This window comes from Corvus cornix, chromosome 7 (assembly GCF_000738735.6).
Source record: "Corvus cornix cornix isolate S_Up_H32 chromosome 7, ASM73873v5, whole genome shotgun sequence".
In the NCBI taxonomy this organism is placed as follows: domain Eukaryota; kingdom Metazoa; phylum Chordata; class Aves; order Passeriformes; family Corvidae; genus Corvus; species Corvus cornix.
This window is the reverse complement of record NC_046337.1, coordinates 18,255,234-18,277,398: the sequence shown is the minus strand read 5'-3', so window position 1 is coordinate 18,277,398 and position 22,165 is coordinate 18,255,234. Positions and strand designations below refer to the sequence as shown.

General features: G+C 40.2%; 1 protein-coding gene and 1 long non-coding RNA gene across 4 annotated transcripts in view; one reads left to right on the top strand and one right to left on the bottom strand.

The window, feature by feature from the left end:
- Positions 1 to 7,111: 7,111 nt before the first annotated feature.
- LOC109145696 lies at positions 7,112 to 9,417 on the bottom strand. Its single transcript, XR_002047335.3, has 4 exons — positions 9,019 to 9,417; positions 8,551 to 8,679; positions 8,349 to 8,418; positions 7,112 to 7,932 (listed from the first exon to the last, which is right to left on the bottom strand). It is a non-coding gene; the product is annotated as an uncharacterized LOC109145696 (long non-coding RNA).
- A 311-nt stretch (positions 9,418 to 9,728) lies between these two features.
- Positions 9,729 to 22,165, top strand: part of COBLL1 (cordon-bleu WH2 repeat protein like 1) — an 81,383-nt gene continuing 68,946 nt past the window's right edge. The window contains exon 1 of one of the 3 annotated variants that reach the window (XM_039554987.1): positions 9,729 to 9,910. In XM_039554987.1, the coding sequence (XP_039410921.1) occupies positions 9,837 to 9,910 (74 nt within the window). In that variant the 5' untranslated portion in view covers positions 9,729 to 9,836. Of the gene's footprint in view, positions 9,911 to 9,931; positions 10,028 to 15,394; positions 15,459 to 22,165 lie in introns of those variants that run through there. The other 2 variants (XM_039554988.1, XM_010406870.4) reach the window with 2 other exon arrangements.

Sequence of the window (22,165 nt, the reverse complement as noted above, 5' to 3'; positions counted from 1 at the left end):
AATTTTTCTTTATGCACTCAGCAGTTTTTTTCATCAGTGGCACGTGAAATGCAAAAAAAGGTGATATGGAAAAGTTTAGAAAAGGAACAGGTATTATTATTAGCATTAGTATTATTATAGTCGTTGTTGTTATTGCTGCTGCTGTTGTTTCTTATATAAATATCATGATAGTTATACAGTCTATCGTAATAGTTGCTCTGATCTAAAGACGACAGAGTGACTTGGGGATTTAAAGCCTCAGTAAGCAAAGTTAACCATCTGTCCAGCCCAAGGACATTACTTTTACTTATGCCATGAATTTGTTCCTGTACCTTTATGTTCCTTAACCATGTAATCTGGCCTTTCCAAACATTTTTACTGGTTGATGCTCTCTCTCATCTCAGTCTTCATAATTTATGCTGAAAAATGTCATGTTTCCTTTTAGCCTTGATAAGCACAGTCTGTGTTTTAAAACAATTTCCTTCTGCCCTCATAGAAATCTAGCTCCTGAGCCACTGTGCAGCTTTATCTTCCTGTTCTTTTTCATTCACTTTAAATGTTTCAAAAATTTTCTGCCCTTGGGCCAAGGATTTTCTAAGGTGCATCTTGAATTACTTAAAACAGGTTATGCAGCAGGGTTCTGTCTGTAAAACCAGGAGACAAGATTTCACTTAAAAAGTGGTTTTGTGACTCAGCTCAAATTTATATCATTGTGATCAGTCTACAATTGCTTATTTCTCAAATGCAGTTTCATAAGTGGTAAAAAAAAAAAAAACAACAGTACAAACTATTTAGGGTGACTCTTTATTTACCCTTTCTTTCTTCTGCTTCTACATCTGGGCAGCTCAATCCTGTTTCAGTCTTTTCTCTTTAACTGTTTGGCCTAAATACACTCTGAAGCATTAATTAGCATATACATGTTTATCTTTGTGAACCTTAGTCTGGAATGAAGCCCATGAACTTGGATTTGCCTATAATGGCCTGACTTTTAAGGTTTAGCCCAGTCAATAAGCATTTCATACACTCCTAGAGAGAGAGAAAACATCTCCTTGTCCTGGTGCCATCTCTCAGGCACACTGGCCTCAGAGTTGTTAATGAGGCCATTCAGCATTGCCACTTTACACAGCATCTAAAGTCAGTACCCAAGTAAGTCGTTCAGCAGAGCTGTAATTTACCTTCTAACACCACCAAACTACCTTCACCAGCTCTTTGAATGCTTAAGTGCTTGAAAGGTGTGGTGCATTACAATGTAAAAAATAAGACCAAAAGCGAAATCTTGAAATAATAATTACAGTAGGTTCAAAGAAACCGCCTACATCTATAGCATTCCTTTACCTTTATTAAAAAGAGGTCTTTCTGTTTTATAGTCGGACTTCCAAATACATGTAAAGAACCACGAAACATGAGAATGGCCTCTCTGTGTCAGACTGAATGTTTTATCTAGCCTGGTATCCTTTCTCAGGCAATGTCCAAAAAATGGATGTGGAGGGAACACTAGAAAAAGAAGGGAAAACATATATACGCCCATAAATATTCCTATCATCAAGCAGTCTGTGGTTCAGGAACTTCCTGAGCCAGAGATGGTGCTTTGTATTTAAGAACTCTTGTTGGATTTCTTTACCATTAACTTGCCCAGTCTTCTCCAGGAAGAGACGGGGGATAAAATGAGTGTTCTTTTCATTTTCTAACTTTTGTTTCTGAGAAAAACATTGGCCCCATTCCACAAAGTCAGAAATAGCTATAGTGCTGTTATAGCAGCTCAGTGGCCTATGGCTGCAGTTAGAATGACAATAGCAATTTCACATCTCCTGGCATAAATGCAAGATGCTGGAGCTACAGGTTAGTCATGGAGTGGGACTGACATGCATTCAAAATAATTTTGCTGTATTTAGTTGGATTTTTCCTTCCCAAGGAAAAGCTTAAAAATACCTTTAAGGAGCTACTTAAAAGCTGAATCTTCAGATGTTTTAATTGTACAGTCATACTGCTATGAATAGAAGATTGCACAGAACATCTTCTAAATCTGGTCTAATGTCTGAGTCAGATTGGGTGAGCTAAGGGCATTTCTTTTGCAGATTCCATATGGAGCATTTAAAGCCCTATCCTAGCTTGTTAATATTTTTACTTTATATTTAATGAAAATATTTGGACATTTTTATGCAACTTTTGTTTCTGATTAGTACACAGTACTTAAATAGAGTGAATTGATAGATGTTAATGTACAGTAAAAAGCAATGTAAATTGCTGCCTGTATACATGGTAATTAGTATGTGAGAATTCTAAGCATGGTTACATTCATTTTCATGCAATAGTAAACAGAACAAATCCAAACTAGATTGTTAAGCCCTTTTTTCCCTCCTGATTGTGGCAAGATACAAATGAAACTTTCCAAACTGTGCCTTACTCAGTGCATAGTAAGCAGTGATTTTAGCACAGCAATTTGGAATCAAGGAAGACTGCAAGAACAGCATCTCTGATGCCAGGAAGAGTGCTTCCTATGGTGTATAGACAGTATCCCTCCATTAAAAACAAATGGGAAAACTAGTGCTAGAAAATGGTTCAAACATTTCTTAAATAAAATTAAACTTAGCTAAAACTTAACTGCTTAAATTAGAAGCATTTAATGATGCCGAATATATACACTGCAGTCTGGTACAACAATAACAAATAGGTATGGATGCAAGTTGTGTTTTTCTACAACACAAGGGCAAGACAGCTTTCTCAGTCTGTGTTGCCAGGGGCATATTGTTACATGCGAGACTACTTTGCTACTTAATTACCATTTTTTGTTTCCAGGGCAGAAACAGCGATATATACACTGGTGGATTCTTACCAGAGAGTATACCTTGAGCTATCCTGTGCTGTGTACTGTTGCTAAGCATAGCCAAGGAGAGAAAGAATTTCTCTTCTACATTCTCCAGAAACCTGGCTCTGAAACTGAGTTGTTAGCCTGAGCTGAGCTGAGCTTCACACCTATGCTAATTTAAAACTGTCTTTGACATGTCTGCACAAGCTGTGTTGACTACACATAGATGCTCACTACCGAGGTAATTCTGCAAGGAGACAATGGCAAACTGCAGAAAAGAAGCAGTCAAAGCTGGGCTTTGAAATTACTTGAAATTATTTATGCAAGCTCTCAAACTCAGAGCAGTAATAATTTTCAGATCAAAACCTCAAAGAATTTCATGTTTCATCTCCCCGTGATGAACCTTATACTAGATGTAAAACCACATTCAGTTGTAATACACAGCCTTGGACTCCTGTCCAGTGTGTTTGAAAAGGTTGGTGAACTCTGCCAGGTACTCTGACTGAAACGTTCGTGTAAGTATATGTTCATGACTTTTATTCAAATGTTTATTGGGGGAAAAAAAATCCAGCTTTCTAAAAGCTTAGAACACTAATAATTTCTGGATCTATGAAGAAGAATATGTGCCTACAATGTGACTTAAATAGAACTTGGTGCAATGTATTCTTGAAACTGCCAGCATATGAAGGTGGGATGAGCCTTTTTTCCCAACAAATACTTTTCTCCAGGTCCTTAGAATTCACTGTGTGCACATATGTAATCAAAATTATCTTTGATTTGTCTGTGCTGAACATCTCAGTACCATCTTGTGTTTAAAATAGACATGATGTGTCCCTTTGGAGCTCATTGTGGGGCCCCTTCCAGCTGTAGGTTCCTAAAGCAGACCTGAATAAGCACACTGCACGCAGAGCAACTTCACTTTCTTGTTAGCATTCCAGAGGAGGAGCGTCTCTTCCCTCTCTCCTCCCCATTTATTCAGTTGTCTAATCAAAGTACACAGTTCCTATCATCTAGTAGAAGCATTTACCTCCCTCTCCATGCTTCAAAAGCATCTTAACATAACGGCATTAGATTCTACTAAATGTATGCAGCACCTCCGAGGCTGTCCAGAAGCATGAGAGCTGTAAAGTTACCCAGGCTAGTTCTGAGCAAGCTGGCTAAGTACCAAGAGATACAAATTTGTGCAGCATAAGGCTTCTCCTCGGCTAATGTATCTTGTTTTCATGACACAGTATAACCATAGCAATATAGATTTCGGGACCTAAGAGAACTCATCTGCTTATAGCATAGCTATTGCTACATTTTCTGTATCGCTGTTGAAGAAATCCCCAAATCTCTTTTGGATCTAAGTGAATTTTTCTAATAGAAAAAGGAGATTATGTTTCTTGTAGTGTTATATGATACAATAAGCCATAAGTTAATGCCTTACTAATCAATTGAACAGATATTATGAATGTATTTCTTTCCAGAGGTGGTATTCTTCAGAAATGTTTTTTACTGTTTAGGCTTTGCAGACTTCAGTGTTGAGGATTTTGCACACTATGTGCATTCATAATGTGGAAATTTAGTGCATGAGAGAAATTTAGTGAATTTGTAGTTTCTTCTAAACCCCCGCTAAGATTAACATTTAAATTAGTTCTTATCTATGTTTCATTGCAACTACTGTGGCTAACATGATTTGAAAGAATTAGACAAAACTGTTTTAAAAAATAATTAACTTTGCAACAGGATCCTTTACAGCATATGTGATTCTACGCCTTATATCACTCACTACTCAGCATCATCTGAAGCTTTCTAATATTACTCAATTGCAATGTTAATCCACAGGAATACCTCACTAATTCTTATTTAATGCATCCCCAAAAATACTGCTCAACAACAAAATAACTTAGAAATCATGACATGTAAGCAGTAAAACATTTGCTTTGATGATTCAAAGGCAAAAATAAAATACTACCAGAGTGAAAACACAAAGGTAGTAACGAGAGTACATCATAGTATTATCACACAGGCCTTAAACACGACCTAAAAGAACAATGTATCTCTAAGAAAGTGAATGCCTGTAATACATGTATTAGGAGCAAAAACTATTTGGGACAGTATTATATGTAGTATTTACTATTGGGAAAACAAAAAGGCAGAAATTACTTAGTCCTAGTAGTATGTGGGGTACTTTTTTGTAGACTTATTTCTGCTTAGTCTATCAGGCCAAAGCTGGACACGCCCCAGCACCTCAGTGTCTTGTAGTTCAGAACTGAACACAGGATTCGAGGTGTGGCCTCACCAGTGCTGTGTATGGGGGACAGTGCTCTTCAGTGAAGGGCACAGTTTAAATGGGCTCCCAAACCTGTCCCTGTGCCTACAGCAACGCTTTCAGTGGCTGTATACATGTGTGTGCATGCCTCCCAAAACCTAACCCGCATTCTGGAATGCAAACGCAGAAACAGCAGCTGTTCAACAGCACGCAACATAAGCTGACTGACTACTCTGTAGAAAAGGAATTACATATGGATTTAGTTTTCATTTAAACAAAATGAAGAATCATATAATAATTCCTTGTTTTATCTTTATACTAGAAGGGTAAAAACCTGATTTTTATCATGTCTGCTATACATGATAAAATGTATGGAATAAACAGCTCAGCTTTCTAATATATTTTAATTATGCATCAGAAAATTAAGAACACCTTTCAGTTCATAATCTGACACCTACTTTGCACAGTGTTATTCAAAACAACTACAGTGTGACACAGTATGATTTTCAATGTAAAAAACTACATTAGGAGTGCATTCAGGTTACATCCTTAAATCACAAAATGTCACTAATAACCTGTTACCTATTAAGAAATTTTAAAAGACCTTGTAAGCAGACCTTTACAGGAGTGAAAAATATTCTAAGGTTCCCCTGGTCTATTTAACACTTCAAAAAGCTTTCACCTTATGCATAATGGGCATACCTCTTTGAAAATCATACTGTCTATTACATTTCTACATTACATTACATTTCTACATCTTTCATTCAAAAATATTTGTATTCACATTTCTGGCAACTTCTTGAACAAAGGAGAGCAACCACAAGTACTAGGACGACTTTGGACTGTTACGAAAAATGCCATGGGATATTGCTGCTGTTTTAGAACAAGCAAAGCTTTGTTTTTAGTGATTTAACTTATATAAAAATCCCATAGTTAGTAAGACACCTGGAACTTAACGTCTCTACCTAAGATAGAAGTTCTCCTTCAAATACCAATTGCAATTAGCAGTTCTCACTACATGCATAATTTGAAGGTTATGCTAACAGTAATCAGAATCTGCAAACATTTATGCTAAATACACAATAGCACTGAGTACATGCACCAAGTGCAGTGGCTGGCAGCTTGCCACAGGGATTAATGCCTCCAGATAAATGATTGTTTTACCTCAAACCATCAACAAAAGATTACGTTATTACAATGGTGCAATTAATAATCTACCACTTGATTATTTGTTACAATGATATCTTCATGGATCAGGTTGAAAAATCGAGGGAACTTGAAATGTTTGGTTGTGGGGGTTTTTTTTCCATTGGCTATTCAATAGGAGAGACAATGAATAGTGTGTTAATAACCCACTTGGTATTCTCTGATGTGGCCTTCTGTTTATTGTGTATGAGAGTTATGTTTGCTTTGTATGAATGATGTCTTGAGCTCAGGACAAAGTTGGAAACTTTATAAAAATTGAAAAATTTTAAAAAGAGCATTTGATGCTGTCAACTTTTGAAATTTGAACACAGAACTGATTTTCTATTGATAAAGAAATGAAGTGCCATAGGAGTCCAGAATCTGTCTCTAAGAACTGAGACCCCTAAGAGAAATGGTATCTCCGGTAACTCAACTATTTTAAGTCTAGTTACTGTAAAACTGCCACTGCAGACCATGGCCTGCAGGCACTCAAGTTTAGAGCCTACAGTGTTTCTAGTGATCAGAATTTCAGATGTGTTTAGCTAACAACCAAGATAAGAGTAAGACATGTGGCGGTGTAAGACAATAAGCATAACCCCTCCCCTCTTAAAATGAGATTGGCATTATTTAGTGAACTGCATTTTTACATAATCTCCCAGGCTCTATTGGAAATTGTCACCATTGATAATGTTTTTTTTTAGTTATTTCCCTAATGTCACTTTTCTGCCTGGCATTGCTGAGTTTCTAGTATGAGCCCATGTGAGCTATTCAATAGATTGCAATCTTTCTGGCATTAATACTTGCCAAAAGAATTAGACTATAGCATGTACTAGCTTTCAAATGAGATTATAAAGGGAGTGCTACAACAGTTCCTTATCTGTTGGTGGTGAAGCAAAGTTTATTAGAAGGGATCACAACATGACACAAACACATGTAATTATTCTAATTAATACACAATCAGCTACAGGGTCTTCAGTTGAAACATCATTATAATCTTGAATCATCTCACACCTTTGCACCATGGAAGTTTCATTACAATTTAGAAGGTGCTGTCACATAACGGTTTTGCTCAAGAAGTAGCTGGTTGGAAACAGAGAGTTCTTTTGTACTTAAACTAATGCTACAAACTGAATGCAGAAAGTTACCGTGGCCTGATTGCAGGAACAGTCAAAAAAAGAATTTGTCAACCTTCGTCCTAACCTAGGAAGTTGTGCTGGTGCATCCTCCCTCTTCACCCCCTCAGCCCCTTTCCAGGCTGCAGTGTGATCTGAGAAAATGCTTGTTAGGCCTCATCCTTGAAAACATCACCTGGGCTCAGCTCTTTCTGAGCTTATCAAAAAACACTGTCTGCTCTCAGGAACTTCTAACAAGCTTCTGTTTTTCTCCTGACCAGCCTTGGAAAAGATTTCTCTGGCCTGAATGGCATAACACTCCTATTCTCACGCTTTTAAAGAAAGTGCTGACCCAAACTGTAGCCAGGATGAAACATTGTTATGACTAAAGCCCACTCTCTTGTGACCCTATAAACAGTAGTCCAAAATGGGGCCCTTTGAGCTCTCCTGGACCACAGTGGGCCTGTGACCAGCATCTCCCTCTGAGTGGGATGCCTCTCAGAGCCAGCAAACCCTGAGGTTTGCTATACCTGGAGGATCACTGAACCACGGCATCTCCTGGGCTGATATCCTCTCCTCAAGGCCCGATCCTTCGTCTGTTGGGAGATGCAAAAGCATCCGAAGTGAGTATTTTCACTGACCTATGAGGGAAATTTTTCCACAGGTACCTTATCTTGCACTGACTCTTTCTGCCTGCGTGCATACCCTCCGTGCATATGCTATAGCAAATCTGGAAGTTAGGTTAAGTTATAGTTATAATTTAGGCTAAGTGCTGTTAAGTGTTATTTCTCTGTTAGGTTGTTAAGGTTTACACTGTCTTTACACACAGACACACACATACACCTAGGTAGTTACAATTAATTCCTGTTTTGATTGCCTGGATTTTGTTTGGTTTCATTGTTGCTTGCTTTCCCCTTGTTGTGCCTTAGTTGCCCTTTGTAAGTAGAATGAAATTTGCCAAGGAATTTGTTGTGCTTTGTAGTTTAACAATAAATCTGACTTTTGCTCATACCTTTGCTGGTCATTCTTTGAGCGATCTCAAGCAGAAGTGGCCAAACAATTTGAGGAGTGTGAGAATAGAACTGTCAAAAGAGAAAACAGGTCCAAAACTTACATAAGGTCTTCAATGAAATGGTTCCTGAGACTCTTAATTGATCAATTCATTGAACATTGCCTCTCTGAGAACTGGACCATGGAAAATCCATCTGACTCACCAGTGATTAAGTTTTTGGTTTAAGAAACATACACAGATTAATGAGGTGTGCCTGATAATGGCATGTGGTTATTCAGGGTGTGAACAACCTCTAGGGTCTCTCGAAACAGGTGGCTTCAGGCTTAGTCTCCTGTGAAAAAGCAGAAAAAAAATCTTTATTGAAGAAGCACAGTGCAGATGAGAGGGCATATACAGGGAGAAGCAAAATGTTATTAAAGTACAATAGCTGTACAATGCTACATACAGTATTACACTAGCTATGAAGAATATTAACATCAAGTATTATAAATATTGACATCGAATGGTCAATGATATTAATTTTTTCCAGATACATAATCTTAGAATTAGTCAAAAAAAGGACTTTATAATTGGATGCAACGTTCTACTTTCTTCCTATAGAGAAGAAAGGTATAAATGCTTTGACGTTGGCTATTTTTCAACTTTTGTTAAGCACTGGGCAAAATATTACCTGTATAAAGAGTTGTATGTACTGTGCAATATCATCTGGTCCCACGGCAGAGCAGGAACGGCGCTCTGTGCTGACACAGGTACACAGCGCATTAGTGCCCGATCTGCTCAGCATAGAAAAGCTGAGGTGCCGTCATGCTCGGCGAGCAAACGCAGATCAGGCTGAAATCACCCCTGACCCCGGGAGCTCGTCACCCGTGACACGGTGGGGCTCAGCCGCGTCCCGGCGCGCTCGGCAGCGGGCACAGGGCGGCCCAGCCCCGATGGCCGGGCAGAACGGATTTCCTGAGGGTGCCGGACCCCACCGCGGGGTCCGACGGCATCCCGGCCCCGGGCTCCGCGCCTGGCTTTCCCCACCTGTGGGGATTTCGCCTCGCGCCCTGGTGGCTGGAATGGGAAAGGGCTGAGCCCGAGGCGGCCGCCGGGACGGTTCGCTCGGGGAGAGGAAAATTCCAGCCGAGAGGAGCGGCCCTGCCCCCGCTGGCCGCTGACAGCCCGCGGCCGGGGCCGAGCGGAGTCCCCACTCCGGCCGCAGCTGGAGGGACAGCCGGGTGTGTGGGGGCGGGAGGAGGCGCTGGAACGGGAACAGGGAGTCTCTGTGTCTCCGCGCGTGCCGGAGCGGGGAAGGTTCCGCCTTTCAAGTTTCTCGCCGCCAAGTTCGGGTTTGGGTTGGTTTTTGTTTTTTTTTTTTTTTTCTTCTGTGTTTTTTTCCCCTCCGCCCAAGGTGTGGTTCCGGGAGCGGCAGGAGCCTGGCGCAGCCCGTGACCACGGCCGCCACCCCGAGCAGACACCTAGTGTCCCCGCTGCAAACAGCGGGGAATGCCCGGGCTCGGGGGTAAGGCGGCGCCAGGGGCTACGGAGCAGAGCCGCCCTCCTCAGCCCGCCCCGAGCAGGTGAGGCGGGGAGCCGAGGTTGTGCGGGCGGGTCCCCGGCTTGCGCCCGCCCTGCGCTCCCTTGGCCGCCGGCATGGACGGCGGCGCTCGGCCGGCGGCCGCCCTGCCACCCTCCGGGTAAGCACAGCTGAGGGCGCGGGCGGGAGCGCGGCCGCCCCCGGCTCCAGAGGGACAGCCGGCGGGAGCCCGGCCGTGCCGGGCCGTGCGCAGGGCTGGGTGGGGTGAGGTGAGGTGAGAGCGAGGGGGCAGCTCGGGTCGGGGAGGCCGGTGCCGTGCGCGTCCGGCTGTGAGGTGCGGCGCTTGGGAGGCAGCCAGCGGCGAGAGGCGGCTCCCCAGCGCTGGGGCGGGGGTGCTGCCCGTGCCCCTTCCCGGGGCTCCCGCGGCGGGGCCGAGGCGGAAGCCCCGGGCGGGACCCGGGCAGATGGAGCGGCGCGACCGTTAAACGGCAGCGGGGGCGCCGCGCCTCGAGGGCACCCCGGCCGCTCCCCGCGGTGGGGCTGCGCCGCCAGCCCGTCGGGCCGCCGGAGCCCTCCTTGGCGGTGCCCGACCGAGCAGCGGCTGCAGCGCCAGCCCCGCGCCGCGGGCATTCCCGCAGGGACGAGCCGCGACCCGCCCGCCGGCACCGCCGTCCCGGTGCCTCTGCCAGGCTGTGGCGCTGCCGGCGCGGGACCTGCTGGGTGCACGGCACTGCCGGGATCGGCGCCTCTGGGAAATCCCTGCAGGTCGACGCTTGCCCGTCGGAGCATCCTCAGGTGTGCGGAGCCAACTTGAGCTCTCTGGGTGAGAGTGGTGGCGGTGTGGGAGGACTGTGCCCTCCTCGGTGCTCTGGGAAGTGCCGATACTGGGGAAAAGAAAATAAACAAGCAGCATCTGTTGGCAGTTGTAAAAGGGCTGGCTTGTTTCTTTTTACATGTTAGGGCCCTCTGTTTTAATTTTGCTTGTAGTATGTCAGAAAATACAACTTTATAGAACATGTTTTTTAAATCTTAAATAAAACTACCTCAGTTATAGATCAGTAGGAGGAGGATTTTTCCTTAACTAGTCAGGTACGTTTCAAGAAAATTAATTCACTCGGTGATTTCAGTAGGAAAGAGAGAGTGAATAAAAATACTGGCAAGACTGCTGAAGTTATCTGTAAATAGAATGGACAGAATACATGGTGGGTGTTATTTTTTAACGTGAACATTTTCGTGAAGCTTCCATGCTGTTTACAAAAATGGATTACTTGGATTTCTGACCAAGTGCCTACAGTGTAAACAGGTGCAGATGATGGCAATTTACTGTAGTATTTGCAGCAATAATCAAATCAGTTTGAAGTCATGGCTGTATGGAAGACTCAAAAAGGGAGGGGTATTTATTCACTTAAGGCCTTGTCACCATTCCACATTTATATGTAACCATTAAGAAATGAATTTTATATTGTTAATCAATGTAGAAGGTATAATTAACTTATAGATAATTACTGCATTTTTGAGACTCCGGGTACATAAGCACGTTTGGAAGGACTGGGTGTAGGATAATAGTGCTTTATTCCAAGTTAGAAAGTGGCAAAAGCAGTATGTCTTGAATGTCTTCAGTTTTACTTGTGAACAGGAATTTAAAAACAAGCAAAAATACACAATTAAAACTTTGGCTGTTCTGACAGTTCCTCTAGGCCCGTTGCCGGCCATAAAGTTGTTTCGTGTAGTGAATTTTGGCTGCTGCTTGATGTCTAAATTCCCTTTATGTGTCTTCAAGCATCTGTTAGCATCCATTTCTCAGTTTTGAGAAACATGTAGCTAACAATAGTGCTCATTGCATTAGCTCTGCAGAGAGATTTTCAGGCCCTTTATCAGCTGTTCACATATCATTTATTACTTAGAAAATCAAGTTGCCATGACTTTCTTGCTGCAGAAGTTCTTTATTGACAGTCTTAACTATTTCCTTAAGATGGTATCATTTGCTCACCAAGTCGCTGGATTTGAGGAAAAAAATGTGGATATACCAGAAAAAAAGACAACTCCCAGTTTTACTGAAACTGGTCCACAGATACATTTTTGAATGGTATGCAGTTACTGTGGTTCCCTCTCCCTATGTGAGAGATAGGAAAATTTGTGCAATCTGGGAGGAATTTCAGTTGAAATAGCATTTTTCTTTAAATGTATTACCAAATGATGTAATATACTGCATTAACTTCTTGTTAACTTGTCTAGCCAGGTTGAAAGTATTGTTAATCTGCAGCTGAAAACTGTTTACCAGCCAATGTGTTCTTAAATCACTGCTTGAAGTTCTGTGGAGTAATTGCTGGTAACTCTTAACAACTGAGAAAGTTTGTTTATGCTAACTGCTAAGAAGGTAGTGTTTTGTGAATTTTCAAGCACTGGTGTTTGTTAAGGCTTGGAACCCCTATATAATTTAATCACTCCTGGCTCTTTAATACAGAATTTTGTTATCAGATTTATGGAGACAAGCTTTGGGAAACGATCCTGTCTCTTTTTTTTTTTTTTTTTTTTGCATGCAGGATTATGCTTTCCTATTGAAAAATTGTTTATTAAAATTGGTTGTGGATAACAATATTTGTCTGAATTTGGTGAGAAACATGCCCAAATTATTCTCTCTGTACATTCAAGGTAAATAAGGAAAGATTTTTTTAAAAATGGCCTCTGCTGGATTTTTTTGTCGTTGTTGTTTATAATATGGTGAATAGAGAGTGTGCCCAGCAACTGGCTGGAATATTTTGGAATATGATGAATAGGAGGTGTGCCCAGTAACTGGCTGGCCATGACACATAGTTTCTTCCCCTAGCAGGAGAAACTTGGCTGGACCTACTTTGAAGGTGGTTTTATAGCTCATCTATCTTAGCCTGAATCTGAGCAGCACTCATGGCAGTGAGCTCCTGCCAGGCCAGTTGACAGAGTCTGCTCCTGTTCATCACAGAGCTGAATTTGCTTTATGAAGTGATAGGAAAATGTGTGATTTAATACTTACAAATAAAAAAAGAAGTGGCTGTGGTTGGTATTCTACCTTTTGAACACAATTTTCCTGCTGTTGCTGGGCAGCAATCCTGTACCCTGGAGCAGATACTTTTTTACATTACAAGTAGATGCCAGTAGTTGACACAGGATTTTACCATGAAGAACTGTATTATGGCTTAATATGCCATTAGAATATTGGAGCAAATGTGGATTTCGGTAGGTGTAATATTGATATCTTTTGAAATACTAGAATTCATGTTGAGATCCACCTTTAATTCAATTGTAGTGTTTCTGAGAATATTGCATTATTTAATTTGTTCCCTTAAATCATATTTAAAACTATGTGCTTGCATACAAAATATCAGCTTTTGACCTGCTTTACCCAAGCAAACCCCCTTTGTTTTTGTTATTTTCATTGTGTGTCTAACAAAAACATGCTTAGGAGATAGAGGTGGTTGTGTGGGGAAAGGGGCAGGGCCAAACACCTTTGATTACCTTAGTGCCAGAAACACTTCTCTGTGTGTCTTCAGGCTCCCATTCACTGTTGCTTGGCCTAGTGGATGTATTTGAAAAATTTAAGGAGAGCAGGAGAGAAGTGTTTTTCACATGATTCCCAGGGCTGTCTCAGGAAGTGAGAGATGTTTTCAGAAAACCCAAGAAATTTACCTTTTCACTTGCATGTAACTGAGTTTTTATCAAATCATTTCAATCACATTACGGGTCTCTGGAGATATCAGCTGTGGCGCAGTGTTGGCAAATGTCTGGTGTCAGGCTTGGAATACTGATTTGAGCTCTCTTCCTTCTCTTTCAAGTGTTCGGTTGAGTCAGCTCACAACATAGCCACAGGTTTGTTCAAGTATAAATGAAAGTCCTTCCTGTTGCAGAGTGTGGGAAGGGACAGCAAGTAGCTTCAAACAAGCATTCTATGCCCAAGCCACAGCAGCAGAGTGGGGGTGGGGACTTGGGTATGCATCTGAATTTGCTCAGTTTGGTGAAATTTAAGTAAGGGTGAAACTACATTTTTCTTTTGCAATGAATTAGCTGTTGCCATTGCTCTGTATATTGTATGCACATGTTTATCAATAAGTGCAAGACCTTTTTTGCTTGTGCTACTAAGTGGTAGTAGCACTGTCTAGGATCAGAGGTTAGGCCATTATGGGTCTAACAAGTAGTCCTTTCTTAGATGTGCTTCATTTCTTAGACCGAGGACTTCAAGATAGTACTTACATGTTCTTCTCACCCCGATGACACTGATGAAGAACAAGTAAATGAGCAATGCCAAAATGGAAAGAATTTTTAGAATTTGGGACTGTAGAGCTTGCTGGATGTTTGAAGCAGGTAGTTAGCTCCTTTGTGGATGGATGCCCATCAGGAGCCACTTGAATGCTAATCATTCCGGGGGCCAATTTGCCAGCTGAGTTCCAAATGTGCACATAACTCTTCTTGGGATGATTATGTTGTTCTTCTTAATGTATCTGCCTTAAGCAAGGCAACCTCAAAGAGTGGAACGACACTGGTGCTGTTACCTGAATGTTGTATTTAAAAGCTGTTTACTCAAACTTTGTCAAGTCTGAAGTCATAGCTGGGTGCCTATGGAATAGTTACTGGTAATGTTCCCTGCTGGAGTGTGTTGCTGTGGGAATGAGATCAAAAAAACATTAGGGGGTGGTATGTGGATACTAGGGTGAAAAAATGTGTAGGAGGGTAATACACAAATAGAGATCAGCAGAGTTATTTCCAAGCTTTGTCCAAGTGTGTTGGTATCCTGTGAAAAAGAAAAGTGGGAGCAAGATAGTGAGGTATCAAAAGCATTTGAGGGGAAAAAGTGCTTGAGACTGGAAGCTGGGTTTTGGTGTTATCTTAGGATAGGTTCTTTTCTTTTGACTGTTACTGGATCTTTTTTTTTAATGTACTTTAAGTGAGATCACAGTGTTTATGTAAACCTGAAGATCACTATTTGTTTTGAGTAGACACATCTGTGTTGGGTGGAAGAAGAAAAGAGTCCGTTGTAGGAGACCAAAACCCTAGATTCCAGAGGAAACTGAAGGTCTCTATGGAACTCCTGTCATCTGACAGATATAGTAATTCACTAGGAATATTCAAGTCACGAACAAAAAAATGCCAGATCACTCCTGTAATCTGGCAACATTTAAATAGGTCTCCCTCCAAAAAGTGCAGTGCTGTTTCTGACAATCTTGACTGTAGCTTGGAAAAAAATTTCTCAGCATGCTGGTTTTTCTAGCCTGACTGCTGTTCTGAGCTGCCACTGTTGTAGTTTTATGCTTACTGTGGAACAGCAGATGCCAGATTATCCAGCCAGCCCTTGGAGCTGTAACAAGGTTAGAATGCTCAACTAAATATTTATTCTTTTTTTGTAGAAATTGACAAGTCAGTATAATGAGTTGCTGTGTTAATGTAGTGGATACAAGGAATACCAGGTGTTCTCTTTTATGGCTGCTTGCAAGTTAAACCAGATCTGATTGTGTACTTTCTTTTCTTTTCACCTGGCTCTCACTTTCTTCCCCAGCAGCTGCCCTGGTACTCTGACTTAAGTTCACATAGCTGCCTGGAGTTTGAGAAAGTTGCTCTTCGCTGTGAGTATCACTGTGTACAGCTCTAGCACTCAGAGCTGATGTCAGGGCATTAGAAAATGAGAAGAAGCCGAGATGTTGGCTCCTGGATTCCTGTAGAGTTCTGTGGCTGTGCCCAGCCTTAGCACAATGAAGGGGAAACTCTGACTGTGCAGTGTGCAACAGTGGAGGACTCAAGGGGGGCTCAGAACCACCCCTGCTGTTCTGAGCTGTAGCAACCAATTAAAAACTTGACACTTCACCTGAATTCTCTCCTGAGTTAAGGTCCCACAATTAAACATGCAGCTCTTTATGAAGTAAATTTAAACACTTACTAACTGGAGTTCTAGTAGATGTGTTCTGAGTTAAAATCTTCATGGGATAGACAGGTGGATAAAACTGCATTTTTTTCATGGCTTAAGAAATGTTTTTTTTTTAATGCAGAAATGGAATACCATGGGAATTTTTGTAGAATTCAGGGTTCCTGGATTTGTTTTTATTTGCTAGGAGGTTATCCAGTTCAGAAGGAGCATGTGCTTTGTTTGGCTGTTGTAAATGATCAGAGTGCCTTAGGTGGTTAAAGGATGAGTCCCTAATCTATCTATGAAATGTTTCCCTTGGGAACTTGTATTAATGTCAACTCTGCTGCTTGTGTATGGTTATCAGGATTACTATTCTCAGTTAAAGAAAATAGAGCATGTGAATATTTTTAGCTGTGCTTAATCTTTCTTCTGTGAGAAAGCACTGGTTTTGTTGCAAGCTTTAGCTCTACAGAGGTTCTCATTGAAGAAATAGTACAGCTTGGAAGCTTTCTTAGCTGTGTTTTAAAAATACTTTCTGCATGTTTATTTGATTTTCATTTCTCTGCTGGAAATAGAGCTCCTTGGTTTGGAATCTTATTTAATAATAGACAAACAAACCTCTCTTTCCCAAACAATGCAAACAGTTGCTCTGTTAAATAAGAAATGTTGTGAGCTTTTATTTTCCTCCAACAGAAAGAGTCAAAAAACCTCCAGCAAGGAGAACACCATCCTATCTCAAAAGAACATCATTAGAAATAATGCATATTTTTCTTTGAAATCAAATCAATTTTCACTCTAATATTCCTGAGTTATTGATATATTGATTTAACAATCTTTTTTTTTTATGGGCCTTGGTTTTCTGTTGAGAATTATTTTTCCCTTTTGATATTTTACCTTGCTTTAATGTCAAACCTTCAGATGGATTTTCTTCCAAAGACTGAAGCTCTTCTATACACGGGGCTTGACAGGTAACTTTTAAATGTTTTGTAGTGGGAAGAGCATAAGCATTTTCAGCTCTCCCCTTAGTACAGACTTCCCATTGACAAAGTTTTCTGGAGGAACTGCTTCTTCTATTCTTTTCACAAAATGAATTGCAAATTTTTTTTTTCATTCAGTTTGACTGTTCCATGTTTTGTTTGGGTTTTTTGTCCGTCTGTGTGCCCTCCCTGGTGTTCCCCATCCCCCATTGATGTGCTGGGATCTTTGCTGAATTAAGTGAGTTAAATAAGAATGTTCAAGGAAATAGGACCATCAGTAGGGTAGCAATGGAAGCTTTGTGTTTCTATTGCCCCGAAACCTTTTATGTGTACGTATTAAAGTAATTTGAAGGGCATTAGGGAAGAATATGGTGTGTTGAGTTTGGTTTGTGGCTTTTTTGTCATTCACTAGTTTGCCATTTGTTTAAGTATCATTGTATTGCTCTTGACTTTTGTAAAACCTACATCAGTCCTTTTGTACTGTCAAACTAGGCTGACAAAACAACTGGGCGTAATATTGCAGGTATAGGATAATCTACTGGGCTGGCTACTGTTTAACTGTTCTTGTGACAGCAATGTTGAAAGCCCTTTTTATGAGGAATAATGCTTTGTCTCTGATCTAGTAAAAAAAAGGAGCCAAAATATCTGTTAGTAACAAAGTTGAAAAAACAAATGTTTACAACTTGTCATGCTGGGTTGTAACCCTTTGAGGCAAAGATGAAGTATTTCTTTCCTTACTAGCAGCTATGGACTTAAACCTTCTTTCTCATTAAAAATTAATGTTGTGCAGAATCAGAAATGTAACCATTCTGGCTTTGAGAACATGGAAATTATTTGCATGGATGGATGGTTTTTTTACTTCTTTAGTTAGTAAGACAAACAAGGTGTGTGTTAGTTGATGACAACAGTGTAATAGGTGGAATTTCCAGAGGTAGAATTTCTGATGACTTTCAGGCATCTTTGTAAAATCAGAAATTCAACCTATGCAAAAAAATTGGGCTTTAATTTTTAAATTTTTTTAAAAAAAATTTTAAATTCAGAATCTTTAACTCCACATAGATCAGGTACCATTATATGTTGAAAGTTGTTCCTAGGTTCCCAACTTTAATTTCTGAAGAGTTACTGCTTTTTCCGTTTACCCTCCCAAGTCTCCAGACACAAACCCTTCTGTATCCTCTGCTGGTCTCTGATTCATGGTCTCTTTCTTCCACTTGCCTGCAATTTTGATCCTTTCCTTCCACCCACATTACAAATCAGCCTCACTAATTCCATCCTTGGCACCCTCCTTAAGCTATATTTACTTCATTCAGTTTTTAAAGTACTCACTGGTTGGAGAAAGTTTCTTTTTGCTGAATCTTCAATAAGTTTGTAATTCTACAGCTACTAGTAAAGAAAGATGTACTTAATTTTTGCTTGAAGGGGTAAGAACCCAGCAAGTTGAGTGGATCTTTTAGGATTCTGGCTTTGTGCATTCTTTTAAATCTTCAGATTTAAAAGGAGCTTGATCTTTCCATATGTTTGTTGTTTTGTTGGAGTTTTTTTTCTTTTTTTCCCCCTGCTCCCATTCTGCCTTTATCTAATTCCTCTTCCCCGACTTCACTCTGAAAATATAAACTCTTCTTTTTGTAAATGTGCTTTTGTGTTTAAATATTGTGTATTCTGTTTTACCTAGTTCAGTGCATCTTATTCCCTTGTACTTACATGGGCATGGAGAATATTTTCACTACACTGTTGAAGGGGAGAAGGGTTTCCCAGGCCCTTTTATGTGGCACTTTAAAGTGAAGTCATTGACTGTCTTTGCAGTTTCCGATCTCATCTGCTTGCTTATCTATGGTTGAGTAATGCCTTGGACATTGCGGGACTTGAAGCTGAGGTCTTAAGGCAGGCAGTGATAGCTAGAGACATAAAGTAGGATGGTTTTTTTTCTTTATTCAAGTAAGTTAAGAGTTTACCTATGACTTTGTTGGGCCAGTAGTAGTAATTTTATTCATGTATTATATGCTGTCCTTTCTCAGAATTTGATACATGTATCTATAATTTCACATCTGCATGATAGGTTATCAGGACATTTGTTGTAGAAATGAATGGGTCAGATGTGTCTTTACTCCTTCAGCTTCTTAATGCTTCTCTCTTGTTTCCTGGTGGTTGATTGGGGTTTTTTTGGGAGTAGGGAGAGGGCTCTGGTTTTCTGCTGGGTGATATGTGCAGGGATCAGAGGATTTTGGAATCTAGATAATTTTTGTGGTTTATTTTGATGGCTCTTTTGCAGCACAGGGCACAAAATCCCCCCTTGCAGGTGTTGTTGAGATATTCTCAATACATCATGCAATGCTTCTTCACTTTCATAGAAAAGCAAGGTGAAAATGTAGAAGATGAGGAAAACCAAAGCATTTTATAAGCACTTCTTCAGAGCTGGTTGTCAATAGTGAGGGTATAAAAGAGAATCTGAAGAGGCTTATTTTGGAAAAGTAATAAGGATCTGACATCACTGTCTGAACTGTTGGAATCTGTCTTATTTCTAAGCATCTTTCTTTGGCTGTTCTCATATTTCCACTGCCCAAACATTCTTACAAACTTTCCAGTCTTCCTCCCAAAATACACTGCTGTAATGCATCTTTATCCATAAATCTTAAGTTAATAAAGGAGGAGAGAAACACAATGAATTGTAAATGTTAAATTTACAATTAAACCTTGAAAGTATATAATGATTTATTTTAGAAAAAAAAATGGGGATTTGGTACTATGATCGTTTTAGAAATACTCAAATCAATCAGTTCTTTTTTTTTTTTTTTTTCTGATGATGTTCTTTAAGATACTGCTTATAGGCGCCTATTGTTAGGTTTTCTTCCTGCTTTTTCTTACCCCAACATTTTCCTGGATTTTGTAGTTATAATATGTAAAGCCTGCTAGCTAACAGGTTTACAGGAATTTTTTTTTTTTGAAGACTGCTTGCCAGTATTTAATCCAGAATAAGATTTTATGTTAAAATTGGGACTGTTTGGAAATAATGGCACATAACATAAATGCTGAGATTTTATCCTATACTATGTCAAGCAGTATTTCATGCGTGTTGAGTGTAGATGGAGTCTTTGAAATTATTTGGTACCCTGACTGAGTGGTTTTGTGGAAAGATCTCTGTAGTGTTGGTCACCACTCTGCCCCTCTGCATAAGAGACAGCTGTCCTGCATTCTGTCTCCACTAGAGAAGAGCAGCTGGATATTCCTTCACATTTCCTGAATGAAATCTGTGTATTCTCTGATAGGCTGATGCTGCCTCTTCCTGCTCATGGTGTGGAGTTGGATGGTAGGAAATGACGTGTCCGGTGAATTGTTTATTTTGTAAAAATGTTTGTCAGAGCCACTTGGAAGAGCTGTAACAACTTAAGGTAGAAATGCCCTTGCAAAATTCTACCCTGGTTCATTGAGAAGTGTGCAATTAATTTGCCAATAATGTACTCTCAGAAAGGAAAAATAGTTGAGTGTGTAAAGAGTTCTTCTGTTACAGGAAAACAAAAGCTCCAAGTTTAGAAGTATTTTATAATGTTTTAACTTTCATTTAAAAATAATTTTAAAAGCCTAATGAGATCTGGAAAACTCTGTCTATACTTACAGGCCTTTCCCACATCCTGTCACATCATATTTCACATCTCAGTCATACACTGACTGTTTCCTTGAGTGAGTTTGTGGTATCATGTGAATATATGCTCAACATGGTCAAAAGATCTCCTGTCTTGTCTGCAAAAGACCACATGATCCTTTATCAAAGACAAGAGGGCACAGCTAAACATGGCATAGCATTAGTTGCAATTGTGAACAGTCATTTAACTCAACTCATTAAAAAACTTTTGGATTCTGATGAGAAAATGAGATCCATCAAAAAATGGGAGTCACATTTTCAAACTGTCGTAGGTGTGCCAGTATTGTGCACCAGTATTGTGTACCATTGTGTTTACCAGTGACTTTGATTAACAAATATTTTCACTTAAATATTTAAGTGACAGTGAGAAAGAAGTGACTCTTTATGAGAAAGTGATTCTTTCAAAGATCTGACACTGGACATGGATTCAGATTCTTCCCCTTCCCCCCATTTTTTTTTGTTTGTTTGGGTTTTGATAGTCATTGAATAATTAACAGAGGTTGCATACCTCTCTCCCTCCCTTAGGGACTCTCTAGGTAGAAGGAAGTTTGTGTTGCTTGTTCTAAATTGAGTAGGTTTGCTGCTGCTGTTGAGGTGGTGGATTCAGGTTGTTGCAACTTCATGTCCTCTTCTTCAATCAGAAGAAGCCAGTGATAGGTTACTGGTAATCAAATCATGGAAATCTGGGGTAGTTCCTTTTTGTGTTTTTAATGTTAGATAAGGCTTTTCTTTGTCTGTATTCATCTTAGGATACTGTAGTTTGGGATGTTTTTGAAGTGTCAGCTTTCAATTTTTGTATCCAAGGAGAGCCTTTCTGCTTTAAGCTAATGGCATTATGCTAGTGAATTTGTATCCATGTAATAAAAATTTAAAATATTCTGATAATTGTCATTTTATGTGTGTCAAAAAACCAGTGGGATGGCCATTAGCCACAATTTCAGTCTCTTCTCTGATATGAAGCCAGAGTTCTTTCCAGGGATTTCCTCCTTTGGGAGGCGTTCAAAACCCAACCCGTATTTACTGGGAGAGAGAAAATGTGGTACTTGGGGGAGGTCGATGCGCTTTAAGTAACTGACACTTAGAGTTTTACTCTGCAGAGTGAGGGTGAACTTTTGAAAAGTTCACAGATTTGCAACGGAGTTTTAGTGCTCCCTTGTTTACGTCTTGTTCTGCTTCTATGATCTGTATAGATAGCTGTTCATGAACTTTTTGTCCACGTTGACTGCTCTGGTTTTCCACTTCTTAGCTTCAGTTTACATTCTGTAAAGTACTGATCTGCTGCAGTTAAGTGTGGGGAAATCATGACAAATTTTGGAGATTTTAGCAAATAAACTCTCTGCAACTTGCCCCAGACCTAGCTCCTGCCGCTAAGGACACTCTGGTCAAGGTGGTATTCTGATCTGCATCCTTGTCACTTTGGCAGCTTCTGCTGTATGGTGTTGGCAGTAATTTTGCCTGTTCTTTGCCCCTACCACAGGGTTTTTTCTGACCAGACAAATCCAAGGTTCTCTGTTGCTCTTGAATCAGTGTCATTAACTTCTAAATAAGAAGTTTGCCCTGTATTGGTATTAGTAATTGTCTTTTTGTTTCCACTGAGACTGTGCTGACACGCAGTTTACCACTTTCTTGAGGATAAATGGATAAAAAATGTGGATGTGTTACCAGATGTAGCTAGCAAAAGTTTCCTCATTTTATAAGTTTTAGTGGTTTAATGTATTCAATAAGCAAGAATTTCTTCTAACACTTTAGAACAAATAAAGTGGTTAAGAGTTATGCACTCTTGATCTTTCTATTTCTAAAGTGTGACAACATGTG